Source organism: Euprymna scolopes, chromosome 37 (assembly GCF_053919585.1).
Source record: "Euprymna scolopes isolate OS-2025 chromosome 37, ASM5391958v1, whole genome shotgun sequence".
Classification (NCBI taxonomy): Eukaryota; Metazoa; Mollusca; class Cephalopoda; order Sepiida; family Sepiolidae; genus Euprymna; species Euprymna scolopes.
The window spans coordinates 1,919,190-1,939,075 of record NC_136518.1 but is presented as its reverse complement, the minus strand read 5'-3'; the positions used below and the strand labels follow the sequence as shown (position 1 = coordinate 1,939,075).

General features: G+C 35.4%; 1 protein-coding gene across 1 annotated transcript in view; it reads right to left on the bottom strand.

Annotated features, from left to right (window-relative positions):
• Positions 1-240: 240 nt before the first annotated feature.
• The window catches only part of LOC145261034 (uncharacterized), a 303,129-nt gene continuing 283,483 nt past the window's right edge, over positions 241-19,886 (bottom strand). Inside the window, exon 3 of the mRNA XM_080119179.1 lies at positions 241-1,278. Within this exon, the coding sequence (XP_079975305.1) occupies positions 654-1,037 (384 nt within the window). The 5' untranslated portion in view covers positions 1,038-1,278 and the 3' untranslated portion in view covers positions 241-653. The remainder of the gene's footprint in view (positions 1,279-19,886) is intronic.

Below are 19,886 nucleotides of genomic sequence, written 5' to 3'. Positions count from 1 at the left end.
TTATAAAATTAATTTATATAAACTTCTTTTCACTTAACAACAAAAAAGAAAAAAACATTAAGAAATTTGTTATATATATATATATATATATATATATATATATATATATATATATATATATATATATATATACAGGGTGAACAGAAAGTCCTTGGACCAATTCAAAAGTGGTTTATTAATAGAAAATTACAAAAATATAAATTAAACATGAATGAAAATTATAAGTTAGGAAACCAAGAATAAATTCAAATTATTTATTTTCAATGTGATGTCCCTTCCTTTCGATTAGACGTTCAATTCTCTGTCTGAAGTTACCAACCGAGGCACGCAGCGTTTCCTGAGGTATTTTAGCCCATTCACTCAGAAGAGATGTCTTCAAAGCATCAACACTTAGATGAGCAACAGAACAGACCTTTGCCTCCAACAAAAACCACACCGAAAAATCCATGGGATTCAAATCAGGCGATGCAGGAGGCCACATCTCCCTACTCCAGAATCTTGGAAAATGACGTTGGCACCAGTCCTGAGTTTTTCTGGAGGTGTGGGATGGTGCTCCATCTTGTTGGAAGGTGAAAGGCTGATCTTTGAAGTGTTTCTTCATCTCTTCAAATGCTGGAACCAAAATATCGTTAATGTAGCGATCTGTGTTGATCTTAACCCCCCTGCTCCACGAAAATCAGAGGCGACTTCCAAGATTTGGAGACTGCAGCCCACACCATGAGGGAAGACGGCTTTTTTCGGCGGAAAACTATTCTCACGGAGTCATCAATGTCTGCTGAAGATTTTGCGTAAACTCTGTCGTTCTGATTGTTAACAGTCGCTTCAATTGTGAAGAGTTTTTCATCAGAAAAAACGATCTCTCGCTCTGCCGTGCCAGCCTTCAGTTCTCCAAGAAGAAGCTTTGCTCTTTCAAGTCTCTTGTGCTTTTGGGCAGGTGTGAGGTACTGTCTCTTTCTCATCTTGTAGAGGGACAACTGGAGATCGTTTTTTACGATGGTTCTCATCGAGGTCACGCTCACATTCATGTCTTTAGCCATTTGTCTTGCAGATCTCTTCGGGTTCCTCCTTACCCTCTCTCGGACAGCTTTAATCACCTTCTTTGTTCGAGCAGTACGAGGTCTTCCACTCCTAGGACGGTCTTAAGATGTACCAAGTTCCTTAAATCTGTTCACAACATGGTACACGGTGGATTTAGCCACTTTCAAGAGCTTAATAATCTCTGAGTTTGTCCTTCCCGCGCAATGAAGCTGAATTATGACCTCTCATTTGCTCATTTTTCTGAAAGTTTAAACAAAATTATTTTAATATTATTTTAAAGTTGAAAATAATTAGATCAATAGTTAGACTAAATACTTACTTTATTCGAAAAGAGAAAAAGTGATTTTAACAATATTTAATTTTAAAACTAAAAATGGTCCAAGGACTTTCTGTTCACCCTGTAAATATATATATATATATATATATATATATATATATATATATATATATATATATATATATATATATATATATTTAATTTGGAAACAGATGAATCTCACAGGTAAGAAATTCATTTTTATAACATGAATAGGTTAGATAAAGTAATTAAGAATAGGAAACTAGATCTAATATTTGTAACACGTCTTCTTCTTAAGATTAAGGGAGGTGGTGTTTGATCAACTTTGCTGGGGATCAATGATGTAATATACTGTTTTGTTTTTAAATCCCCAAAACAGTGTTCATGGTAAACAACTGATGATCCCTTTAAAAAAATAAATTATTATTGGTACTATATATATATATGTATATATATATATATATATATATATATATATATATATATATATATATATATTAGGTGAGCAACTAAGTTCTTGTCATTTTTTCATTTTTTAGTTAATTGCGTCTGATAAGTATCGATAATTGATAATTGAAAAAGTCTGATTAAAAACTGAAATCCGACTTTGACCAGGGCGACTCTTTCATACAACCTAACATTACAAGTGCATTTGAAAAGTTTTATTACCACACAAGTTGAAAGGCCCACCCTATAAAATCAACTGTCGATTCTTTTATAAAACAGGACTCGTTGGAAATGAATGTTTCGATTTTGAGCACAATTGAACCATGGTATTTGACTATTGCATTTCAAATTTTAAGTAAAGCTATTATTTACAAAAATAATTTCATAAAATCAACGATTTTGCAAAAATCAAGACAACAAGATATAAAATAAGAATATGGTGTATTTTCTCATGTGTTACAATTGTTTTTTAAACATTTGGACAAATTTAAACATTATATCAATTAAAATTATTCTAAAAATAGCTACTCTTCAGACACCAAAATGCATTTGTCATATATATATGAATATATTCATAAAAAAAATTCATAATCCCTATTTTAATGGAAGAAGCAGTTTTGACTCACCTCATTAATTCTCATTTGATTTTCTTTCTTTATTTTTTTTCGATTCCGTTCGAATAAAGTAAGTATCCCACTTAAATCTATTAAAAAACAATTTAACGGCAGCCTATTAATTTATCCTGGACGCATCCTTTGTCAAGAGCTTATTTAAATATAAATTTCTTTAAATAATGTTCTATTGTTAAGTCTTTTTTATTAAAGAAGTCTGAAGAAAGGCTGGTTATGTGAAGATTTTCGAACGACATAATGTTTGAAATTGTCCAACCAGTCTTGAAACAATTGTAACTTACAATGAAATACACTTTTGTTGCTACCAATTCCTTGTTTGAAGTCTGGGTTTTGTTAATACAGTATATATATATATATATATATATATATATATATATATATATATAGCTTAATGCGTAAGTGGAAAAGAGAAAGTTCAATTCCACAAGAGGAGACTTATCTGGATAATGCCAAGCTCAACAATTATAATTGGAGCTTATACGACACGACGACAAGAGTATGAAATAAAATCACAAAACTATATATTGGTAGATATAGAATGGATCATTTATAGAATACTGGAATACAAGCAAAATTTGGGGGATAGAAGGGACTCTTTATGCCAGAGCATTTCGAAGCCTAATGCTTCTCATCAGAAGAGTAGAGAAGGTGCTAGGTAGCATGGGGAAGATGCGGTGTCTAGCGTAGGGTTCATTAAGGACGAAGAAGATTAAGAGTAATTGTAGAATGTTGGGGGAAGCTTTATTGAATTCTAAATAAATAAATAAAGGCGAAGCTTGTTATATATAGTATGATATATGAAATTGTATATGGTCTTTTACATCGTGTTGAGTTTAATTAGTATATGTTTTAGGGTTCAATTGGGGGTGTATTGTTGCTGCGTGGTAATTTATTTTAACGGTTTGTGGGGTGTCTATTATCTATTCTTTAGATAATAGGTACTCCACTGTAATAATAAATCTTTCTAGACTGAGGGAACATAAAAGAAATTCGCTTAAACTGGAATATAGTCATAAAAGGTACTTAATATCCGGAGAATAGCTTCTCTTCGTATCCTTTCTGCCGAAATATCTGGTGGAGAGTTTGTCACGTACTTCTGCTTTTTTCGGGGGGGGGGAGAATTACAGTTTCATGTTTTCATTCGTTCTTTTATTTTTGAAATTTTTGTTGGGGTAACAATTGAGTTCACATATAATCATGAAAAACTGCTCAATATTCTTAGTATAGCAGGTGTGGCCAAACACACCTTCATGTCGACCCTGGCAACGCTGGGTATCCATGCAAGTTATCAAAAAAACTGCCTATACAAAATAAGTCTGAACAATTATTGAAGACGTCTCGTATCAATGTTCATCTAAAAAAATTCAAAAACAAAAAATTGTGTTAATTTTTAAAGCCAGTCGTTTTTATTGTTGAATCATTGAACTGAAGAAACCCATTTTTTCTTTTTTTTTTTTTGACGTGTTTGTTTGTTGATTTTGTTTGTTTGTTTGCCGTTCAACAGATGTGAAGCACCCAGGAGATCTGGCAGCTGTTTCAAAGCAAATAACAATTTAAAAAAAAAAAAAAAAAAAAGGGAAGAAAAAATTTAAAGATTATTGAGTCGGACAAAATCAATCGTTTTCCCAATCGATTTTAGACGATTAAATTTGTTCACAATTAAACAATTTTTGCATCGACTGGATTAAATACATGTAAAGCACACTTGAATAAGCAATGACTAAAAGTGTAACAACCCCACCCCCCACAAAAAATGAATATCAAAATCGCTATATTAGTGATGAGATGATTCCAAATTTTTATTGATCCCAATAACCTTAGCCTGGGTGCCCGGCGTTGCCCAGGCGTTTATAGGTTTGTGTTGAGAGAAAAAAAAACTGGAAGTAGGACTGCAGACTCGAACCCATACCACAAACGAGAGAAGAATATGAAAAAAAATGACGTCTTTGCTGTTGCGTCTATCGCCATACCGGAAGTGGCTAAGATTTAAATTAAGGCTAGTCACTCGAAAAGAAGGGATAACTTTCGAAAATATCGGCAAAAAAGTTACCCCTTCCTGTAGAAAAGTGTCCAGTTGAGGGTGAAAGAATTAATGTTTTCAACCAATTTTTCGATATTTGTCATCCGAAGGCTGAGCTTCGAAACGATATCGATCTCATGAAAATCCGTCGCTTCTGTCGAAAGTTTTAGGCAGACATACATACACACATACATACATACATACATACATACATGCATACATGCATACATACATACATGCATACATACATGCATACATACATACATACATGCATGCATATATACATACATACATACATGCATACATATATACATACATACATACATACATGCATACATGCATACATGCATGCATACATACATACATACATGCATGCATACATACATGCATACATACATACATACATGCATACATACATACATACATACATGCATACATGCATACATACATACATACATACATTTAAACAGACAGGTGCGATTTTTATTATAGATGATTGACTGCGTTCTAAATTCCTGGTTCCAATACAATTACTGATCCCGATTCATTTTTAATTTTTAATTATTTACCTATCCATTTGTTGCTCTCTTTCTTAACTTTTTAGATTGCCTTAAAAATAATGTTATACCAGACATCTTCAATAAGTTTCCAGACATTGTATTGAACAAACATTTCAAATTGTTGTAGACTTTTTAAAATTCAATATGTTATTGCTACACATCTTGTGAAATGGCTGATCAAATTTATGATTTCAGGTTCAAATGAACTGTTACATCAGGAATTGGAATCAACCCTACTAAAACCTAATTGTGATAGCTGATGAACTTCAAAAATGCAATCTGGGCATGAGGAGACTTTAGAAGAACGATGTGCAGTAAAATTCTGTTTTAAACTGGGGAAAAAATGTTACAGAATCGTATGGAATGCTTCAGACTGCTTTTAGACCATCTTGCATCATGAATCGAGCATCAGTTTGTGAGTGGCATAAGAGATTCAAGGACGGCAGGAAGTCTGTGAGGGATGACGAGAGTTGTAGGAGGATTAAGAAATGTAGAACACCAGAGTTGATTGGCCAAATAAAGAATTTCATGGTTAAGAACTGTTGTGTGTCTATAATGGCAATAAGTACACAGTTTGATGTCAGTGTGGGAACTGTGCACATAATTATTCGCAAGTAACTGAAGATGAAGAAGGTTTGCATAATGTTTGTCCCAATTGTGCGGTCCACAACTCCATCCTTGTCACAGACTATTTGACCAAGATGGACATCAAGACAGTTCCTTATAATTTCCATAGTCTACGGCACTTGACCTCTTCTTCCTGTCTCAAATATCACGTGGTCCCTACCGTATTTCTAGAAAAAAATTCCAACTAGAATGATGCTGGCGAAACAAATGCCAACAATAACCATCTGATTCGTACAAAATGAATGAATGATGCTCAACGACAATAACGACAACAGCAACACCACCACCACCACCACCACCACCACCACCACCATCATCGCCATTATAATTATTTACTTCTTAAACTTAATTTTCTACTTATTGAAATGAGTGACGCAGATGGACAGACATCAAAGACACCCTACATTATTCTACATTGTTGGCCGTGCTTTGTTCGTAAGCTCTCCAAGAAAGAACTGATCTGAAAATATGGAACATGTTACCCTGAGACTGCTTCAACATGGTCGTCTTCAAGTCAAATAGCAACAAATACTTTTCTATTCACCATCTTAGGTAACCAAACCTTGTCCATTCTATTCATCGTTTTTAATCCTTTCACGGTATTGTTCATCATTCAGCCGATAGCCTCACTAACCCTTATTCTCGAGTGGCTTTTTGACCTTGATAACCGATGATGTAACATAATCTTCTTCAATATTGTCGTTACATTTTAACACGCGCACCCACGCGTTGCATGTAGAGATATAGCAAACTTAGAAATTTCTTTATACACACAGATACATTTATATATGGTATTTTAACGCCTTTCATGCAAAAATGACAAAAAGGAGACGTTCACTGAGTTTTCTTAAAGAGTTTGTTTGGAGAGAGGACTAATGTTATCTTAACTAGTTATTTGCTTCATAAACTTTCTACTAAACGAAATGGGTCATATGCACAGACAGAGACATCGACAACTTCTCTGCAGATTACAACATAGCCATCTTCAAGTCCAATTGCAACAAATATTTTTCTATCCGCTACCCTAAGTAACCAAACCATGTTCATTCTATTAACCGTTTTCAATCCTTTCATAGTATTTAAAAAATGGCAATGGTTATACGATATTTACCTCTCATTGGGACTTTCCTGTATTTTTTTAGCACAGCTATTTTATTTTCGCTAATTTTCACCAAACAAAATGTTTTCTTTAATAATTTTTTTCTATCTTATCGTTTTTCGTAATTTTTGGATGTATTCATTAATGTAACATGACAATTAAGTAGAGACCATTGGCTTACCTTAAAATTCAATATTAAAAAAATCGAATTTCGCTATTATAGTGTAGTTGTACCCAAAAGGACATATTTTTACTTCCGGTTGCAACAATGAACAAAACAATATGCATTCTGGGATAGGGTCCAAAAAAGAGTCTTCAATCTAATAGGTTCCGGACTGTCAACTAAACTCCAACCACTGTCCCATCGCTGCAATGTTGCATTACTATGCCTGTTTTATAAATATTTTAATTGAATGTGCTCTGATGAACTCATTGCACTTGTGCCCCCTCGGCGTACATATCCATGACAAACCAGATTAGCAACAAAATCACACCCCTTCACTGTTAAGGTCTCTAAATGCCAGAAAGCTTCCTACTCTGATAGTTTCTTTCCTCGAACAGCTAGACTTTGGAATTCCCTTCCTGCTACCTGCTTCCCTGACTGTATTGATATGCAGAAGTTTAAATGTAATGTAAACAAACATCTTGTTAACCTTTCCTAGGCATGGTCCCAAATTGTAGCCCTTACATCCAAGTGGTGATATGCCTTCCTATGGGGTGAAGGTGAGTTTTTAAAAAATCGTCCCAACACTATTTTTTTACAGACATATCATCAACCCATCTGTATTATGGTTAGGGTGTTAATTAAATGGGCCGAGAGAGTGGGTTCAATCGTTGATCGAGTCATACCAAATGGTACTTGATGAAACCTTGTTAAAGACTCAGCAGTAGGGAAGTTACGGTGGCTAAGTGGATAACGACACGGACTGACAACCTGGGTGTGCCATTCATTGTGCCCCCTCGACGTGCATATCCCCGACAAACCCATTTAACAACAAAATCACACCCCTTCACTATTGAGGTCCTTAGATACCAGAAAAGCTTTCTATTCTAATAATTTCTTCGAACGGCTAGACTTTAGAATTCAATTCATGCTGCCATCTTCCCTGAATCTGCTGTTGTGCAGAATATTAAATGTAATGTAAACCAACATCTTGTTAATCATTCCTAAGCATGGTCCAAAATAGTAGTCCCTTACGTTCAAGTGGCGAGATGCCTCATTAGGGGTGAACGTCAGTAAAAAAATATATATATAAATAAATAAATGAAATAGATACACACGCAGACCTTGATTTTTTAATACGGAGGTAAAACTGGAAATGCGCCAACATTTACCCTAACCCTAACCCTAAAAACTGGGGTCGTTTCGTATTTTTCTAAGATCGTATCATTTGGCTAAGACGCAACTCTTTTGGTCACTAAGCAATACCACGTCGTCAGCCAACTGTAAGCGTACGTAACGATGTGTTGTTTGAACAGCTGGCCTTGGGTAGTGGTGCTGGTTGGTGGGGGCGGGAGTGTGTGTGTGTGTGTGTGTGTGTGTGTGTGTGTGTGTGTGTGTGTGTGTGTGTGTGTGCGGTACACACACACACACACACACACACACACACACACTCGACGAGTCCAGTCGCTTTACCACGATGACGACGTGTACAACGACGAACAGAAGGTCATAGAAATTATAAAGCCAACATGTCCAACGTCAGGTGACTCATCGGAATTATATGTGTCACATCTGTGGCGCGAGCGAAAGAATGAGTCACACACACACACACACACACACACACACACACACCAAACTTAATCGACGCTCAACGATTTAAAAAACAAAGCCAGCCTTGTTTTTAATCCGCCTAAGCGCGTAGCTACTATAAAAAACAGGTGTATTTTTTTTACCTGTAATCAACAAAAGAAAGCAAACTAGGCCAGCAAACAAATAGACAACAAATAACGAGGATCGTACAATGAAACGAACACACGAAAAATGGCCAAAAAATTAAATACACAAGAAATAAATGTTACCAAAGGCAAGATAAGTTAGGCTTCTACCTACCTGGCTCATATTTTTGTCTTTTAAAGTAGTTTTACATGCTCTTATTTCATCTTAGATATTCACTTTTGACGAGTTGTTAACCAACAACATGGCTGCCATAGTTCTTCATTGTTTCCTATTAGCAAGAACTTTGGCGGCCATGTTGTTGGCTACGAACTGGTAAAATATTTAAAGAGCATTTAAAACTACTTTATAACACAAAAAAGGAACCAAGTTCATGAATAAGGTGATTTTTATTGGCTATGAAAACATTTTTTTTTTTTTTTTGATTGGCTTCACTGCACAATTCCCCAAATACTTGTTACCAAAGGCAGGATAAGTTATTTTTCTACCTACGTGGATTGCAATACGCATTGCACGAGAACTGCTACAAAAAAAAAACTAAATTAAATAAATAATGGCAGAAAGGCATCAATCAAGCGAATATGTAATGCTTTACGAGTATTTTGTTTAATTTTCGATTTTTGAGCGATTATCGATGGTTCTCGTTCTACGCTTATGGAAGAAATGTGTTAACGCCTCAATTCCTCTTTTCTCTCTCTCTCTCTCTCTCTCTCTATATATATATATATATATATATATTTCTCTCTCACCGTCTTCTTCCTCTCTCCCTTTTTTTCTTTGTCCTTCTCTCTCTTTCTCTCTCGCACCATTTCTCTTTCTCTCTATCCTTATCTTTCTCTGTCCCTCTCTCTCTCTCTTTCTCTTTCTCGCCATCTCTCTTTCTCTTTCCATTTTCTTTTTCCCTGTGTACCCCTTCTGTCTTTCTCTCTCACCCCCTCTCTCTTTTTCTCTCTCACCCCCTCTCTCTTTTTCTCTCTCTTAACTCTCACACCAACAAGTGAACGTACTTCTTTCAACACTTAGCAAATGTGCGACTAGTTTTGCTATGACATCACGTAGCCCCACCGACAGGTCATCGACTCCAACATTTTTCGTGCATCTTTTTATTACTGTATAATCATTTTCTCACTGGCGATCGTCGATGGAAACGCACGGATTCACAAGAACCGAAATAAAACAAAACCCAACACAGGAAAAATACAGGTACCGATGCTTCACATATATGTCGGTTGGACATGTGTGTGTGTGGGGGGGGGTCCTCATAAACCCTCTACGCGCTAAGGCTAACATACGTCCTGTCTATTGATAAGTTCTTTTATTACTCTCTAAACCTACTTCCTTGTCTTTTCTCATCTATCTTTTTCTTTTTGTTCTTTACTTTCCTCTCCCAGCACTAAACGATCTCAGTCAAACATAGTGTCACAGTGTTACGCATCAAATGTGTTCAATAACGAATGTGTTACATAACTATGTGGTTCGTAACGGACTATGGGTGTGCGTGTGTGTGTGTCCACATAAACCCTCTAAGCGCTAAGGCTAACATACGTCCTGTCAGGGCTGGGTGAATCTATTGCCGCTAGTTCATCTCCCCTATCTACCTGTAAGCGACAAACTGTTCTCTACCCCATCCAAAATCCAACAACCCACATCGGAGTTCAGGCCTTAACTAACTAAACGTCCAACTGCTCCCCTTTCCGTTAAGTGTCGTTCCTATTGTACTATTCTTAGTCCATTGTTCAGTCCTTTTGCTATCGCCATTCGTCACACCCTTATTTAAACTCTATCCTTATTTCTCTTTGTCTGTGTTATGAACAAATTCCTTGCTAAATATTAAATATTTATGATGATACATGAAATGTGGTGGGAGAAAGGACATCTGCGTTGAATTAAGGGTGAATGTTAAAAGATTGACCCAACAAGCAGCAAAATCCCACACCTTCACTCTAAAGGTCCCCAACTGGCGGATAGCCTTCGACTCTAAAAGTTTCTTCCCTCAAACTGCTAGACTTTGAAATTCCCTCCCTGCATCCTGCTTCCTTGACTGTACTAGCATGCAGAATTTTAAGTGTAATGTGAACAGATATTTCGCTGCTCAACTCCTTACTCAGAATGTTCCTATAGGCATGGTCATTTATTCACAGTATCCCTTTATGTCTCAGTGGTAATTTGCTTTATTTGGGGTGAATACTAGTAAAAAAAAAATTATTTTTTAAATGCTGTAAGAGGGAATGGAAGGAGTGAGATAAAATTTGTTATGATATTACAAGGACGATTTCCAAAGGACTTCCGGTTTTGAAACTCCTTGGAAATAAGCACTTACTTTGAAGACCCCACCAATGACACTGAAACCCTAACCCTAACCCTAACCCTAACCAATGACACTGAAAGTAAATTTTGTTTTTACCTATTGTCTCTTGATCAATCCTTTTGTTGCTTCCTTTGTTCTTTTTCCCCAGCACTTTTTTTTTTACACAGTGATCACCTCTTATCAAGGCCCGGAAGCCACTCAGGGATAAGGGTTATTGCAAGTACATTACGTTAGTGTGGAGATTTGATGAAGTGTTTACTTAAGGGGGCGGTTCATTAGGAATTTGTTAACGTTGGACTTGAAGACATCCAAGTTGTAGTCCGGTGGGAAGCAGGCAGACGGAACAGAGTTCCACAGGCGTGCAGTTCTAAGAAAGAAGCTTTGTTCATGGAATCCGCGTTTTTATTTAGGCACAGATATAGAGTGGGGGAAATTTTTCACAGTGGATTCAGCTAGACGGGTGTTTTTCGTGAAAGATTGGCGAGGGGGGGCACGAAACTAATCGAACACAGTATCACATTGCAGCGCAATCAAAGAATACCTAGAATTCTTAGATAATATTTGGTTTATTAACAAAACGAGCATTCTATTAACAGGGCATGTAAACAGTTATATTACATTTGTGCAAAAGTAATGTCGTTTTTTTTGGGGGGGGGGCATGAAGTTGAATGTCAAAAAAAGATATTATTTTTGCACCAACCTAATAATACGGTTGATTGGGTTACATCTCTAATGAATATGTGTTTCAGATATTTCGAGGATAAAACCTCATTTTCAAAAAGCATCAAATCGTTTTGCATCCATTCATTCCATATATATCTATAACAGCCGTTACACTCAGAGCATGAGTAACAATCTCTAAAAATGACGTCACAATTCCATATCAACTTCGTAATCTAGTGGAGTTAACATTAATTAAAAGAAATACATAGATAATACTACCAAGTCAGCTGCAAAGAAAGTAAAATTTCTCACGTCTACCAGTATCCTATATCTCTAGAACGCCACGATTAGGTTATGCTTGGAGTATTATTTTACAAATACTTCAATGAAATTTTTGATTAATTTTTTGCTCTAGTGCTCCCCTAGATGTAAATACACCCGAGCAACCTGACAATCAGCAAAATCACACCTCTTCATTTTTGAAGTTCCCAGTTGACAAAAGGCATTCGCTTCTGATAGCTTCTTTTCTCGAACTTCTATTCTTGGAATTTTTTTTTTTTTTTTTTTTTTTTTAGAGTTGCCCCCTTTTTCCCTGGTTGTACTAACATGCAGAAATTTACATGTAATGCGAGAAAACGTATTGCTGCAAAACCGATCACTTATTGTGACCCCTATGGGTATTACTCCAAATTCAAAAATAGCACCTTAGACTTCAAGTGCAATGTGCCTTGTTTAAGGTAAACAAAAGTTTTGGAAAAATTTTGGTCGGTTTGAAAGGATTCTATTTGCGGGTGGGAATCGTGAATCCCGCATACACACACATACACACACATGCACACACATGCACACATGCACACAATCACACGCACACGCACCATATGAATATACCCACCCAGCTCCAAATCAATCTAAACCTTCACAAAAGGTTTGGCATTGACCTTTTGACACGATTTACCAAAATTGTCATTCGACAACTCAAAGTGAACCCTCGCCTGTACCGAGGGGCGACACAGCAAACGGACAGTGCGTTTATTCTTGTCTGTTTCATCATGGTCAGATAAAAACACACACACACACACACACACACACACGCAACACAAACAACGCACACACACACAACACACACACACACAACACAAACAACACACACACAACACAAACAACACACACACAACACACAACACACAACACACACACACAACACGCACACACACACACAACACGCACACACACACACAACACACACACACACACAACACACACACACAACACACACACACGCAACACAAACACACACAAAAAAAATAAATAAAATATTTTTTAAAAAACATGAAAACACGTCAACTAACGTCGAAATGTTTATTGATTGACGGAAGACAGCGTTGACATGTTTGGAATGAAGAATGATGACGGGGACAACAACAATAACAGAACACAAGCGGAATAAAAAAAATGTACACTCACGTATATAAAGAGACAGAGACAAACAGATAGACAGAAAGACAAAGAAAGGGTGGGTGGCGTTGGTTGGTTTTGTTTTACGCCATATCAACCCTTTTCGGATTATTTAATGCCGAATCCAAAGATTTTGAAGAAAATTTTTTTTAATAGAATATATTTGTTGTTTTCACGTCGGTTTCTATTTAACCCATAGTTGGGACCCTAACAGGTACTACCACTCCAGGTCAGAGTGGACCTGGGAGCAATGGTAATTAAAGGGTGGCTCCACACTCCCCAAAGCCCACAAGCTGGTGCCTCACCACTGGATATAGTTTTAGGTCATATCCAGGACCCCCATTGAGGGACTTTTACCCTCTGCAGGGGGGCAGTCGGCGTATTCTAATGCCCCACCGACAGGGCCGGGTGGGTGGCGTGAAAGAGAAACATAAACCGTATGAGACTAATGGAGATACTATTCTGACGAAAAATAAAAATAAAATTCAACAAACCGAGTTATGTGTTCATCAACGTGTTGTCTTTATTGCGAGACTTCCTCTTGATAAATGTATATTTATACTAGCAGTTCAGCCCGGCATTGCTCGGGCCCTATGTACTGTACATAATTTTATGCGCATATCTATATATATATATAAAAGTTTGGCTCATGTCCAGGTAACCTACATCTAAAATTTCAAGTGTTTAGACCCAAAATTGGCGAAGAAGTTTGGTAGAGTCAGCAAAGGTCAATTCTTTAAACGTTTACCTCTTGGCAGACAAATTTTCGTCCAAAAACTGATTAAAAGGCTTGCTGTCTGTCTGAAAACCTTTTATGTAAAATTTCAAATGTTTAGACCACAATTTGTCAGAATAGTTTGCTATATAAGGCACAAATCTTTTGAACTTTGACTCCTTGGCAGCCAAATTATTGGCCAAAAACCGATTAAAAAGCTTTCCTTTTGTCTGAATACACATTATGTAAAATTTCAAATGTTGAGAACAAAAATTGGTGGAGTAATTTGATAGAGACCGTAGAGGTCAATTTTTTTTTAAACTTTGACTCTAATTTTGATCACTTAACATACATTGTTCTGGGCTTAAATCACATAAAAAAAAGTTTGATCCATGTCCAATTAACCTACATCTAAAATTTCAAGGGTTTAGACCCAAAATTGGCGAAGGGGTTTGGTAGAGTTTTCAGAGGTCAAATCGTTAAACGTTGACCACTTGACGGCCAAATTTCTGACAGAACCCCGATTTAAAATATTTTTCTCAAATCTCAATACCCCTTATGTAAAATCTCGAGTCTGTAGACTGAAAATTGACAGAGTAGTTTGGTAGAGAAATGTACACACACAGACACACAGAGAGGCAATTTCACTTATATATATATATATATATATATATATATATATATATATATATATATATATATATATATATATGAAATAAAATGGAGGTGGAAGGACCTGGATACTCAACGTTTCGCCCGATTTATGCGGGCTTCTTCAAGAGGGATGGTCATTGACGAGAGAGTCGGAGGATTGGGGCTATATATAATGATGGGGGAGAGCAGCGTGTTTTCCTTATGTAAATTAGATGTCATATATACATGTATATACATTTTATGAGAGAAGAACTAATTAGAGTAAACTAGTGTAGTGGATTACGTCTAAAAGATAAAATATCGTAGAGATTAAAAATTGTGTTTGGAAATATAGCGGTGATAGATTAAATAAATAAAATGACACGAGATTACGAAAGAATCGTTTTTTTTTTTTTTTTTTTTTTTTTTAAATTAGAAATAATGGAATTGGGATAAAATAGAGCAGTAACTTAAAAGATGGTATCTAAAAATAAGAATAGGAGGTGATAAAATGGAGTCTAAAAATAGATAATGATAAAATACAGTAAATAAGTAAAATAAAAATAAAATTAAGTGAAATTACGAATTTTTTTTTTTTTTTTTTTTTTTTTTTTTTCGCGTTTAACCGGTGTCTAAGTTGTTTTCTTTGATAATTATTTTCGACAGAAAGGGAGCAACGTGGAAAAAACCTTTTCTTTGCTTAATTATTTTGCTGGAATGAGAGATTATAGCTGACTCAATTAAACGTCGTGTGGATCTGTTATGTATGTGTTTAAGGAAAGTTGCTTTGTTAAAATCAAAATGGTGGTCGTTTTCCATGATGTGACAAAATATGGCGTTGAGTGTATTGTTGTTTTTTACATCTCTTTTGTGTTCATACATTCTTTTATTTAAATTACGTTGAGTTTCTCCTACGTATATTTTTCCACAATCAAGGCAGGGTATGGAATATATTCCGGCTTTGGTGTTAATGTTGGTGTTAGTTATAATTTTACGTGTTAGATCCCTAATTGTTAAAGAGTTTAGTTTTGTTATTTGAATGCCTGTCTTATTTAGGTTCTTATATATTGTGTCGTTGTTTTTATTAGTTGGTAATGTTAATTGTCTGTTGTGTATCTGGCTATTTAAGGAATGTTCTCGGTTTCGGTAAATTTTTAGTGCTTTTCTTTTTGTATTTGCCAAAAAATGTTGAGGGTATTGCAAGTTCATGAATGTACGTTCGATATACTCAAATTCTTCCACGATGTATTCTTCACTACATATTCTCAGGGCCCTAAGAAAAAATCCTATTAGAATACCTCTTTTTACTTTATCATCGTGATGAGAGTAAAAGTGTATGTAATCATTTTTATTTGTGACTTTCCGATGGACTTTAAAACTTAGATGATCATTGTTATTTATGATGTTGATGTCCAGAAAAGGTATGGAGTTGTTATTTTCTCTTTCATACGTATAATTAATAGTGGGTTCAATCTTGTTTAATTTATCAGTGATATTCTCTATTTTGGAAGATATAGGGAGAAAAATTAAAATATCATCAATATATCTATAGTAGGAGGTACCCTTGGGCAATTTATATTTCATGGGTCCGGTTTCGATGAATTCTAAAAATAGACATGCCAAAACCCCACTTAGAGGGTTACCCATGGGCAGTCCAAATTTTTGTTTATAGCAGAGTCCATCGAATGTGAAATATGTCATGTCAATGCATATACTTATAATTTTAATTATATTATCTATCGGCAAAGGTAATTTAATTTTTATTTTATTTAAGTGTTTTGAAAGAAGGTTGAGACATTTCTTGGTAGGGATATTGGTGTATAAAGATTCTATATCGAGACTATTCATGGTTTTATTTTTCATATCTATGTTTTTTATCTTATTAAGAAGGTCGCCAGAGTTTCTTATATGGGAATTGCTAATTGTGCCCAATAATGGCGTTAGGAGTTTTGTGATCGCTCGTGCTATCTTATGGGTGGCACTGCCAATGCCAGAGATGATTGGGCGTATTGGATTATTATTTTTATGTGTTTTGGGTAAACCATATAAGGTCGGGATTTTAGGATGGTATTCTATATAGGTAGTCCATATTTTATCATTATGTATTAATTTCTTGTAAGATTTGTTAAATTTGTCAATTTCTTTATGTATTATTTCGGAGGTAGTTTTTTCATATGTGTGTTTATCTTGTAATAGTTGAAGTATTTTATTTTTGTATTCAGTTGTTTCCATTATTACAATCCCCCCACCTTTGTCAGCAGGTGAGACGATAATATTATGGATATATTAAGATTGAACCCACTATTAATTATACGTATGAAAGAGAAAATAACAACTCCATACCTTTTCTGGACATCAACATCATAAATAACAATGATCATCTAAGTTTTAAAGTCCATCGGAAAGTCACAAATAAAAATGATTACATACACTTTTACTCTCATCACGATGATAAAGTAAAAAGAGGTATTCTAATAGGATTTTTTCTTAGGGCCCTGAGAATATGTAGTGAAGAATACATCGTGGAAGAATTTGAGTATATCGAACGTACATTCATGAACTTGCAATACCCTCAACATTTTTTGGCAAATACAAAAAGAAAAGCACTAAAAATTTACCGAAACCGAGAACATTCCTTAAATAGCCAGATACACAACAGACAATTAACATTACCAACTAATAAAAACAACGACACAATATATAAGAACCTAAATAAGACAGGCATTCAAATAACAAAACTAAACTCTTTAACAATTAGGGATCTAACACGTAAAATTATAACTAACACCAACATTAACACCAAAGCCGGAATATATTCCATACCCTGCCTTGATTGTGGAAAAATATACGTAGGAGAAACTCAACGTAATTTAAATAAAAGAATATATGAACACAAAAGAGATGTAAAAAACAACAATACACTCAACGCCATATTTTGTCACATCATGGAAAACGACCACCATTTTGATTTTAACAAAGCAACTTTCCTTAAACACATACATAACAGATCCACACGACGTTTAATTGAGTCAGCTATAATCTCTCATTCCAGCAAAATAATTAAGCAAAGAAAAGGTTTTTTCCACGTTGCTCCCTTTCTGTCGAAAATAATTATCAAAGAAAACAACTTAGACACCGGTTAAACGCGAAAAAAAAAAAAAAAAAAAAAAAAAAAATTCGTAATTTCACTTAATTTTATTTTTATTTTACTTATTTACTGTATTTTATCATTATCTATTTTTAGACTCCATTTTATCACCTCCTATTCTTATTTTTAGATACCATCTTTTAAGTTACTGCGCTATTTTATCCCAATTCCATTATTTCTAATTTAAAAAAAAAAAAAAAAAAAAAACGATTCTTTCGTAATCTCGTGTCATTTTATTTATTTAATCTATCACCGCTATATTTCCAAACACAATTTTTAATCTCTACGATATTTTATCTTTTAGACGTAATCCACTACACTAGTTTACTCTAATTAGTTCTTCTCTCATAAAATGTATATACATGTATATATGACATCTAATTTACATAAGGAAAACACGCTGCTCTCCCCCATCATTATATATAGCCCCAATCCTCCGACTCTCTCGTCAATGACCATCCCTCTTGAAGAAGCCCGCATAAATCGGGCGAAACGTTGAGTATCCAGGTCCTTCCACCTCCATTTTATTTCATATCGTCGGATTTAATCCAGCTCAACAATCATATATATATATATATATATATATATATATATATACGAGCATTTCAGCCCAGCGTGGCCCAGGTGTTTGAATGTGTATGTTGAGCAAAAAAAAAAAAAGTGGTAGTAGGAAGGCAGGCTCGAACCCGTACCGTGAAAGAGGAAAAGAACGGGTAAAAATCCTGTCGTCTTTGCTGTTACGACCACCGACAAACCGGAAGTTATGTATGTTTAAATTAAGGCTAGACAATCGAAAGGAGAGGGTGACTTTCAAAAGCATCGGCGAAAAAGCGACCACCTATGTAGAAAAGTGCCCAGTTGAAGATGAAGATATTAATGTTTTTAGCCAATTTTTCTATATTTGTCGTCTGAAAGGTCGAACTTCAAAACGATACTGATCTTGTAAAAATCCGTCGCCTCTGTCGAAAGTTTTAGGCAGACATACATACATACATACATACATACATACATACATACATTTATATATTTGTAACTAAAACTTTTCAACCCAAACTGATTAAAAAGCTTGTCCTATCTCTGAATACTCTTTATGTAAAATTTCAAATGTTTAGACCGGAAATTGTCTTAGCAATATGGTAGAGACCACAGAGGTAAATTTTGTTTAAACTTTGACCCCTATTATGACCCCTTAACATTTATTGTTTTGGGCTCAAATCAAGTTATTAAGTTAGATCCATGTCCAAGGAACCTGTATCTAAAATTTCAAGTGTTTAGACCCGAAATTGTCGGAGAAGTTTTGTAGAGTTCTCAAAGGTCAAATCATTGAACTTTGACTCGTTAATAGCCAAGCTTCGTGCCGAAAATAGATTACAAAGATTTTCCCAAATCTCAGTACCCAGTATATCAAATCTCGAGTCTGTAGACTTAAAATTGAGTTATTGCGTAGAGAAATGTACACAGACAGACACAGACAGACACAGACAGACACACGTTCACTTTTATAGATAGACTAGCATTTCATCCCGGCGTTGCCCGGGTGTTTGGAGGTGTATGTTGAGCAAAAAAAAAAAAAAAATTTTTTTAACTTTGACCCCTATTATGACCCCTTCACATTTTTTGTTTTGGGCTCAAATCAAGTTATTAAGTTAGATCCATGTCCAAGGAACCTATATCTAAAATTTCAAGTGTTTAGACCCAAACTTGCTGGAGGAGTTTGGTAGAGTTCTCAAAGGTCAAATTGTTGAACTTTGACTCGTTAACAGCCAAATTTCTGGCCGACCCTCGATCACAAAGATTTTCCCAAATCTCAGTACTCTGTATATCAAATCTCGAATCTGTAGACTAAAAATTGACAGAGTTATTGCGTATGGAAATGTACACAGACAGACACGTTCACTTTTATAGATAGATAGATAGATAGATAGATAGATATATTGCCAATTAAAAATTCTGCATCAGAATCGAGGCACACGTGAATTAGTACGAAAATCAGCTGACCATAGCAAAGAAGTGGATACCGAGGCGGTCAGTACCGGCTTCGTACCATGATCGGTGAGACACTTCAAGATCAGCCTTCAGTGCTGCAAGGGATGGGCGAAGAGGAAAAAATTTACAATTAAATAAAATAAGATGCACCGACGACATCGTCGAAGGGAAATTTCGTCGCAAGTACAGGGTGGAATGATAAAATGGTCACCCTAGAAAAGACGGCATGATTCCATTTCCATTTGATTAAAACCGGTTTTCTTTTTTGTTGTAAATCATCTACTAGTTGGCCAGTTGTATACAGATTCCAAGAACAATAGGAGAACAATGTATAACGAGCGAGATCGGAGATGTGTCGCT